This window comes from Ursus maritimus, unplaced genomic scaffold (genome assembly GCF_017311325.1).
Source record: "Ursus maritimus isolate PB19 unplaced genomic scaffold, ASM1731132v1 scaffold_6, whole genome shotgun sequence".
Taxonomy (NCBI): domain Eukaryota; kingdom Metazoa; phylum Chordata; class Mammalia; order Carnivora; family Ursidae; genus Ursus; species Ursus maritimus.
This window is the reverse complement of record NW_024426774.1, coordinates 82,523,230-82,533,648: the sequence shown is the minus strand read 5'-3', so window position 1 is coordinate 82,533,648 and position 10,419 is coordinate 82,523,230. Positions and strand designations below refer to the sequence as shown.

At 49.6% G+C, this 10,419-nt stretch overlaps 1 protein-coding gene across 1 annotated transcript in view; it reads left to right on the top strand.

The window, feature by feature from the left end:
- Positions 1-9,272: 9,272 nt before the first annotated feature.
- LOC121101072 (beta-galactoside alpha-2,6-sialyltransferase 2-like) overlaps positions 9,273-10,419 on the top strand; it is a 1,685-nt gene continuing 538 nt past the window's right edge. Inside the window, exon 1 of the mRNA XM_040623719.1 lies at positions 9,273-10,413. Coding sequence (XP_040479653.1) covers positions 9,637-10,413 — 777 coding nt within the window. The 5' untranslated portion in view covers positions 9,273-9,636. The remainder of the gene's footprint in view (positions 10,414-10,419) is intronic.

Here is a 10,419-nt window from a genome sequence, read left to right as displayed (position 1 = left end):
AGATGGATCTCAAGCAGTTAGCCGTTTTTATTTTTGTGATTTGTGAAGATGTGGCTCTTGCCGCAGAAAACACTTTCTTTCCCCTGATGGGCAAAACAAGTGCCCCGCGGGGCCTTTGAAGTTTCCTGAAAGGGGGTTCTTCTAAGCGCTCTTTCTTCCTGGGCTCTTGTGAGAGCCCCATTGTCTGGACTGAAGAGACATGTTGGAATTTGAATCTACCCCATGCTTTTCAATCGTTCACTCTTGGTGTTCAAGAATTTAAATCTTAATTTCCTCCAGAATGTCATTCCGTTCCCCCGAGGGCAAAGTGTCATAGGATATATATTCAGCCTGACATTAGCCCAAATAAATATTTGTTGAATTATGGCAATATATGTTAAAATAAGGTAACATGATAAACCATTAGAAGATAGGTCTCAGGCATCCAGTCCCTGACAGGTTCTGCTTTTTGTGACCGAGACACCAGAGAGAGGTCTTTATCGAGGCAGGGTTTATTTCACGCACGTTAGCTTGAGTCAGGTGCTAGTGTTTATCTAAACAAGGGCACATCACATCCATTTGGGACCATGTAAAGAGAGGGGTGCCTACTGGTGAACCTTCAAGTGTATACACGTGGGGCCAATACTCATACAGTGAAATCCATGCTGATTATACCACTTTTTTACTTTTATAGACTCTCGAAACAGGGATTGAAAAAGTCGTGTTTATGTAGCTTTCACTTTGGGCCAGGCACTGGGCCAGTCCCGTCTCACGCGGTGCCTTACTCATTCATTTCACAGAGCCGTGAGGATCTCAGCAGCGTTATGACTCACATCGGATGAAGAAACTGAGGCTCAAAGGATTTATCCAGAATAACACAGCGGGCAAGCATCTGAGCAGGCTGTCTGACCACAGGGCTTCCCAGTCAACCATATATCACCTTTCCTCCTCATAGGTAGAGTCGTCAGTATCACCCTGCAACACTGAGGGGGCCAGAGGTGGTGGCCCTGACTTGTGCCCTGAGTGGTGCTGGTGCCCCCTTGCCAGCCCACACCGATGCTCTGGACCCCTCTTGCGCTGGGACTGAGTGGCTCCGGCTGGTCAGAGGCCTCCCTGTTAAGAGCCACCTGCTGACTGCCTACACTTTTACCCAGAAGCCCCTTAGATTGGCGGGAACAGAGTAGAACTTTCAAATCTCCATGGCAGGTAGGCAATATTTCATCTTCTTGACTATTAAACATCACTGCTGAAGCTAATTCACAGCTTCAATCATGAGCCTTGGCATATTATTGGTGTAAAGTGTAAATATTTGAATGCTAATTATCGTAAAACAAACAGACCACTGTGTCCAAAGCAGATGAATGCTGTTTCAGGAAGCCAGCAGACCCTAGCTAGTAGGCAGCTTGTGTTGTCTCTGTACAACCAGTAATAGACGTCTGGAATCATTTCCACCTCCCTCTGCCCCAGCAGCACCTGCCACCTCATTGCAGAAAGTTCTGAAAGCTAAAAGCTGCCCAGAGTGGCTCACATATGTGAGTCCTTGCCTTTTAAACTATTTCCCATCTGCCCTGCCACTTGAGAAAAATCTCTGTTGCTGAAATTATCCACCCAGAAAGAGAATACGATTGTCTACATAAGATTGGCCCTTCTTGTCCAGTCTGAGCCCACCATTCCTGGTCACCTGTCTTTGCACCACGCAAATTCTCATCCCAGGCACACTGAGCCCAGTTGTTCCACTGGCTGGAAATGACCGACTCCCTTCCATTCCAATGTGGGCCTCAGTGTTCAGCCCTCGTCCCCCTCCCCTTGATTACTTGAATCTTCATCACTCCTCTGTACATCCACCACAGAGAACCAAGCACTCAGAATTGAGGTCTTCCCACCTAGGTAACAAATTCCTTGAGATCTTGGACCTTCACACCTGTAGCCTCACTGGAAATGTTAGCAAGTCAGCATCCCATTCCGACAGGGCAAAATCCAGTCGGTTGGCACACCAAGGCTAAGCTGTCTCTGCTGATTGCTGTGCAGCTGGATTCTGGGGAGGTGTGGATTCCAAGCCTAACTGGGAGATCAGCTTCTCCAGCAGACAAAAACGTGTTCGGGAAGCTGGGATGGTAGGGGATCGGACCGTGCAACCCAGTCAGTGTAGGGAGCTAGCCCGAAATTTGGCGTAGTACTTTATGGCAGAGAGAAAAAAATCCCATGAAAATTTCGAGGACGGTGCAGCATCCCCTGGTTTCATGATCTAGTTAGGGCCAAAAGAAAGAGGTTTTGGAACAATGTGCAGGAAGCGTACCACTTAGAGTTTCAGGTTCTCCATATACCGAATGAGAAGAATAATGTTTACTACGGGGTTTGATGTCAAGATTACACTGGGAATGAAGAATTAGAAGGAGACAGTCCCGATGAGGCGCTTGGTACAGTGTCTGGCACATGGTAGGCATCTGAGGAATGGCTGTGTCTGATACCACTCTGCTGCTGCTTTGTTCCATCTCCCCGACCACTCCTGACTGCTGTTCATTGTGCTTAACCTGACCACATGGCAACTGGTTACATTTGCAGGGCGCCGCCCACACACTCCCTGCTGGCCTGGGAAGGATGGCAAGCAGTGCGTCCCCTCCCTTTGCACCCAGCCAGGAGCCCCATCCGGACAGTCTCTCTTATTCTGTTTTATGAATTGTAGTCATTCATTTCCTCTAGTTAAAGTATCAATCAGGAACCTTCCATGGGACCACCTACACTGTTTGCTGGGAATACAAGAATGACTGGGTTGTGGTCCCACCCTTAAGTAGCCCCAACTGTTCCCCACTGAGATTATTCAAGTGTCCCAATTTTAAATCAACCAGAAGCTGGGGCACCGGTGTTTTTGCCAAGTGAGCTCATTTGAGTTGGCCAGCCCTCACATAACAGTGTCCTTCCTCACACGGGCGATGGCTCCCTCCGTTCTGGAGCCCGGCAGCTCCTGGTCACGAGGGGAGGAGATGGCACTCAGTGGCCTGAGCCCAGCCGTCTCGCCCTTGGGGCTCAGTACGTGCCAGTGGGGCTGCCCTTGTAGGACAATGAAGCCGCCGGTCCGCCAGGACCCATTAGAAGGCAGGCAGCCCTCCCACCACCCAACCCTACTGACCGGGCTGACCTTCTTTTTTCTGTTCTTGTGGACATTAGCTTAAGAATGGGCTGAGACCGGAGCGGGAAAGAAGGAGAGAGGGGGGCCCTTGGCGTCCTGCATGCGGCAGTCTGGAGGCCTGCTCACATTTACAGAAAATGAGAAAAGGAAAGAAAAGGGATTAGTTGTGAAAGGAACCGATGGGGTTGTGAAGAGATAGAGGCATTCCAGCTGGGGGTGGCACCTCCCTCTTCTACAGACTTGAGTGTTTTCTTGGGTGTGTGACAAGAGCTGATTTTAGAAAAATGAATCTTGGAAGAAAATGACTCCTGAAGGCTATTAAGACACATGAGTGTCTCACTATAGCTCACAGACTAAATCTTCTTTATTATATCAATGTTAATGTAAATACTTAGATTTTAAGATCCTTTAGACAACTTCTACCCAAAAAAGAGACACGAGAGTTTCTCAGACCAACAGAAAACCCGGCCAGATGGCAGCTGTAATGCACACATCCATCAAAGTGGGTTAAAAAAATAGTCTCCATTCAGGAAAACCGGTGAGCCAACCTGTCAACCTCTGGACATAAGAGGGACGTCGTTCAAGTGGCAAAGGCCAGAATTAACTTCTCTTTACCCTTGAACAAAATGAGACACTGACCAAATTAACCCTTCACTGCATTGCTGTCAGGGTCATCTGTGGCTTGCACTTCCCTAATTTCATCCGACTACTGGTAATGAATGGAACCTTTTGGACAATGTGATGTCTCTCTGAACGATTTCAAGGAGAATTAACACTCTTTGGTATTATTTTGGACATCCATGCAGAAAAGTGACTCATTTCTTTGAGAATTAGTACCTAAGAGGCACCGAAATCCCTGAGCAAGTGGGACGATCAAAATAATTTCTGGCTGTAGGTCATTTTTTCATTGTGTCTGGGATCATCGCCTCAGTGTTCCCATACAGGTTTCCCAGAGGCGTGGCTAGAAGGGCCACAGAAAATGGAAGAAGAGGGGGAATGGACCAACAGTTGTTCAAGTGAGCAGCAAACATTCATCTGCTTGGAATGCAAACCTTAGCGCGGCCAGGTAATAATGTTAGCCTCGCTATGGAGAGAAGAGAAGGCCACACCACACAGACTGCTTATAATTGTGCCAGTTTTCTTCCCAGGGGAACACTGGCAAGAACTTGACTGCCTCAGTCACTTAAACTAGCCCCGACAAAGCACACGTGAACCAGTGATCAGGGAGCACTTTGTCATTGGCACCTGGGGACAGATGATTCACCCGATGTACCTCTTATGTCTCCCTGATGCAATTTATATCCCACCGGCTAATGATGGGAGAGAGCAATGAGTGTGCGTTACGTTGTTTAAGCTCTATCATTATAATATTTCAGATATACCACAGTAGAGGGGGAAAATGCATTTTTTTTTTTCTTTTTCTGTTGCTTAGCTGAACATTTCTTCCTATTAGGCTGTGTGGTCCTTTTAAGGACAAGAATGACCAATGGATATACCATGGACCATATCCTCCATGTCTCTCTAACCTGGATTTTTATGAAGGTGCTGACGACGGGACCCTTGATACATAAAACGATTTCTGTAGCATTTTGCTGGCAGAGGGTTTGCCCTTGCCTTGCAGTTTCATCATTTTGGAGAATGTTCCCTTAATTGGCGGCAGAAGGTTTGCAGCGACAGAGGTGGCGGGGAAGGCTTTTGGATTATTAAAAGTTCAGCCTAATCATGAGTTGAGACAGTGATCCCACTCCTTTCTATTATTACTGTGCTTCAAAAGCCACAAAATCTTACCTAATGAAAAACCCTCATTATTGCACTGGGATCCCTCATGCTTTCGTGGTGCTCAGAGAGGGCCTCACAAATCCCACCCTTCTACTCCCCAGAAAAGTGTGCAGAGAGAACAAAACCTGCCCCAGGCTCTTGGCCCCATGGCAGCTCCTTCTCCTGCTTTTCCCTTTCAGGTTTTCCTTTGCTGCAGACCTGCTCTCCCTCCCTTCCATGTCTGTCATCTCAGCTGGGAGCTAGGTGTTCCTGTATAATGACGTCTGCTTGTCTGACAGGCCTACTCTGCTGCACCCAAGCAGCCTGGGGGTCAGGACCCTCAGCTGTGAGCCCTGAGGCCAGAGGTTTCTAGGTCTTCCCCAAAGGACCAAGGCTTCCTCTTCATTGTTTTACCCACAGCAACCCTGTGCATACCCCTCCCCTTCTGACTCTGCGTTTTAAAAATAGTCTCTCAAGCAAGTGCTGAACAAAGAACCTCCACTCCCCATTCTTTAATAATCCACCAAGTGAGGGCCCAGCGCTGTTGCTCAGTGTGAGGCAACGAAGTAATGAGGATTCCAGCCAGAGGCAAAAAGACTGCCTTTTAAATTAGCAACTACAGCCTCGGTGCTGTAACAATTTGTCAGGTCTTTGTCCTCAGTTCCTGGCACGGGCTTCTAAAACCCTGGTAATTTCCTGAGTGACGGGCGTGCCTGTTATATTTGTGAGGTGACTCTTGGTGAGTCCCTGCACAGCTTCAGGATGGGAGCTATCAGAAAGACCTTGGGCCAGCCTGACCTCTGGGGGAGAAAGGAGACGGGCAACTGAATTCCGTCACACGCTTAAATCCGTGATTCAATCAGTCATGCCTAACAAACGGAACGCCAGGAAAGGCTCGGTGGAACTTCATGGTTAATGAGCACAGGGCTGTCTGGAGACGGTGATGTTCTCGGACACCACAGACAGAGGGCAGAGAATCTCTGTTTGGGACCCACCCCCCAAGACCTCAAATTATGTGTATGCCTTACCAAAAAACCCTGTAATCATTAGTGTAGGGCTTTTCTGAGTTCATTCCGGCTAATCATGGGAACCTCCCAGATGACCAGCCAAACACTCATAAATGCAGGTGGCCTGGGGTTCCCACTTAAGGCTGCTGTCTGAAGCAGAGGCAGGCTTTTGGGGCTGAATCCTTAACTTGTGGGCCCGGTGCTAACTCCAGAGGTCAGCGTCAGACTTGCGTTCAGTGTGCTCAGTTGGGGTGAAGACAGAACAACTGTCATTGACGGTGATTTTCTGATTTCTAATAGAAATGTCGAAATCCTGGAACTAGCCTCTAGATCTCCAGGTTGGGCATCACAGTTTGAAGCCCTCGCTCCGGGGTGGGACAGATTTAGAAAGATCGTTCAGTGGATTCTTACTCAAAGTGTGGTCCCCAGACTGTGCACGTCTGCAGACTGCTCATTTCCAGCTCCCGATGAGATATGTATGGAACTTGGTAGTAAGCATTTAGAATCTTTTACCGCAACCAGGCCTTGCCAAGACATTCAGGATTGGAAATATAAAAGTATCAGATTGTGACGGTTTGGAGGGAAAAAATGATCCTTCCCCACAGATAGTTTAAGGAGGCTTATTTAGATATATAGTCATGGTTGGTATGATCAAATGGAGTCAGAACTTAGTGTCAAAAGGGTGAGGCCTGGAGTCGAGCAGGTGGGTTGGTACCAGTCTCTGCTGCTTGCTTTCTCTGTGGCTTTGGGCAAGTTACTCCGTCTCTCTGAGCTTTAGTTTCCTCATTTATAAAATGGAGATAGCAGTATTTCCTACCGCACTAGGTGCTGGGAAGAGGAAATAAGGTAATGCAGGAAGAGAGGTAAGCACGGGCTGTGGCACATAGGTTAACCGCTGGCATTTTTCTTCTGTGTAAACGTCTTGGCATCACTGTGCCTGGCTTGGTGAAAGCATGTTCTGTATATGTGTGTTTGATTTTTGACCATAAATGAAACCGACAGCCTTGCCTTTATGTGACTACAAGGTAAAGCAAACACTTTTTAAAAGCCGCAACTTATACATGTAAATGAATATTGCTTGTCAAATAATCTCCGAGAGGCTAGACTCTCATTTCAAGGATGCCCCAATGTTGGAAGCATTCAGGGCATTTCTCTTTTCACATTTCTGTTAGCGCCTGTCCCGGTGATCTATTCTTTTTTTTTTTTTTTTTTTTTTTTTTTAAGATTTTATTTATTTATCTGACAGAGAGGGAGACAGCCAGCGAGAGAGGGAACACAAGCAGGGGGAGTGGGAGAGGAAGAAGCAGGCTCCCAGTGCAGGAGCCTGATGCAGGGCTCGATCCCATAACAGTGGGATCACACCCTGAGCTGAAGGCAGATGCTTAATGACTGAGCCACCCAGGCGCCCCCCGGTGATCTATTCTGATGTAACAAATCGCCTCAAAACCTAGTGGCTTAGAACCACAGTCTATCACTATCACTCTGGTTCTGTGGGTAGACTGGGCTTGGCCGGGTTCTCATGTGGGGTCTTCCCTGCCGTTGCAGTCAGAGGCTGGCCAGGGCTGAATCATCTGAAAGCTTGACTGGCCTGGACATGCAACAGGGCGTCTTCACTCTTCATGTTTGGTGCAGGGGCTAGACAGCTGGAACCTCTCGGGGGTGTCTGGGCATCTCTCAGTCTGTGTGGCCTTTCCACATGGCTAGCTTGGGTTTCCTGGCTGCATGGTGGACTCAGGTCAGAGAAATGTTCTTTGTTGGTGGCTAGCTTTCCCGCCGAATGAGCAGCTTAAGAAGCAGGGACTGGAAACAGCTGGACCTGAGCCCAGGAACTGAGCAGAGCAGTTATAGAGCCCTCCCCAAAGGGCAAGGACAGGAGCCGTAGACCCCACCTCTCACTGGGAAGAGGGTCAATGAATCTGCGTCCATATTTAATCAGCTACAGAGCCGCAAAGCAAACGTGGCTTTCTTACATTGGGGTATCTTTTTTTTTTTTTTTTAAGATTTTATTTATTTATTTGACAGAGAGACAGCCAGCGAGAGAGGGAACACAAGCAGGGGGAGTGGGAGAGGAAGAAGCAGGCTCCCAGCGAAGGAGGGAGCCTGATGCGGGGCTCGGTCCCAGAATACCCGGATCACGCCCTGAGCCGAAGGCAGACGCTTAACGACTGAGCCACCCAGGCGCCCCTGGCATATCTTTTTAACCACCAAGACAAACAGTGTGTGGCTTCCATAGTAACTACGTTTCTGTAGGTATCACTCACATTGATAGGAGTTATCTGAGTACAAACCCCGCTGTTGCATTTTGGTCACACCTCACATGCCTTTGAGTTTTAGTAGCATCCATCAGCCTATGCTAGGGAAGGAGTTCCCCTTCTGAGTTCCTCCCACTCTACTTTGAGTGTCTGATTTCTACGAATGACCCCCTTGAACCTGTGTTGTCTCCCTGCACTCCTCCCTGCTACAGAGAAATCTGAAAGCCCATGCAACCAGCAACGGTACCCCTTGCTCAGAAAACTTCATTCCTCCCCATTTCTCACTGAGCCTGTGGCTCAGACATCCAGATGGGTCTTCAGGGTCTCCCATGGCTGGATGGGCATCACTATTCAGTTCAGTTTTCCCTACTTCTAACCCCATCACCCAAACACACAGCCCCCACCCCTGAACACACACACACACACGCAGGCTCATGTCATTCTTTTAGCCTGTATTTATTCAGTGTCTGCCTGTGTTGGGCGTTGTGCTTATTGTTAGGCTCCAATAAGCTCCAGTATTATTACACGTGCCTTATATTTTTCCCTTTGGGGGGGCTTTGCTTACATTCCTGAAGGTTAGATGTATTTCTTATTACTGTCTCATCCCACACAGCAATGTAGCAATAAACATGGGTTGCAGGACTGAATGAAGGAGAAGTTCCTTCTGTCTTACATTTTATCGTACGCTTTTCATCTCCGCCTCCTTTGTCACCCTCTCCCTGTTGGAGGCTCATCTAGAAACAGCAAGCTCTCTCATCATCTCCTCCCTTATTTGAAATGTTAACATACTTCCCTCCTATTCCATCAGAGACTCATGATGGGGATGAAGTAGGAGGGCATTTATTTGAGTGCATTTTTGAAGTCCACAGGCACTCTGGTATAACATTGGCCCACGGCCACAGGGTCTGAAGCATTGCTTATTCGGGACCATAGGTGGACTTCCGGTATGTTTCAGGCAGCTTCTAGGGCCTGGGGGAGACCATGAAGAATCTGATATGGTTGTCACCCCTTAGAAACTGAGCTTTTGGTGTTCTGATAAAGCAGGGAAGAGAGGACCGACTCTACGTCTTCATTCAGCTGCTTTGGTTTACCAAATGCAATCCCGTAAAGGCAGTTGCAGGGAGAGGTTGTTGGGATGGGCCCCAAGTAAGTCGCTGTCAGGGTGGGGAAGTGGCTATACCTCCAGAGGTGTTCCCAATATACAGCCGCTCCTCCACCTCTCTCCCAAGACTCTCAGTGGGACCTCTTGTCTTGCAGAGGTTGGGTCTGGGAAGCAGGGGGGCGAGGATGTGACACTTGAATTTAGTCAAAATTCCCAGAGGAGATCCTGGTTTCTGATACCCCTTTTAACTGTCCTGGGCAGAAACGCTGCTCAGGCCAGACTGTCCCCAGCGCCAGCGCCGCCGGAGCCGGTGTCTTCAGGTGGCTAACTAACTGTAGACCTGGCTGTTTTTCAGGTTCATTCGGCCTCCCACTGCTTTAGGACACAAGGTGCTGACCCCAGACACCTGCCATGAAACCACACTTGAAGCAATGGAGACAAAGAATGCTTTGCGGGATATTCGCCTGGGGGCTCCTCTTCGTGGTGATTTTCGTTTACTTCACCGACAGCAACCCAGCCGAGCCTGCGCCCAGCTCCTTCTCCTTCCTGGAGACCAGGAGGCTCCTGCCCATGCAGGGGAAGCAGAGGGCCATCATGGGTGCCATGCAGGAGCCCTCCTTGCCCGAGAGTGCGGGTGCACACAAGGGGCTGCTGGACGGACGCCCGTCGGGCCCCTTCCAGAAGGGGCCCGGCGACCTGCCACAGTGGGCTCAGGTGCGGGACGGGTTTGAAAATGATGAAGAGTTCTTTTCATCCCAGATCGGGAGAAAATCGCAAAGTGCTTTCTACCCGGAGGACGACGACTACTTTTTTGCCGCCGGTCAGCCAGGGTTGCACAGCCACACTCAGGGCACGCCGGGGGCCCCCTCCCCCGGGGACCAAGGCCGGCGGGACGGGGCTGCCCTGGCCCACCAGTCGCCTAGAAGGCGGGCGAGGAAGAGGCAGAGGAAACCCGGAGGGAGCCTGGTCCTGGAGGACGGCGACGACGGGGACAGGCTGTACTCGTCCATGTCCAGGGCCTTCCTGCACCGGCTCTGGAAGGGAAACGTGTCGTCCAAGATGCTCAACCCGCGGCTGCAGAAGGCCATGCAGGACTACCTGAGCGCCAACAAGCACGGCGTGCGCTTCCGCGGCCGGCGGGTGGCCGGGCTGAGCCGCACCGAGCTGCTGTGCGCGCTGCGGAGCCGGGTGCGG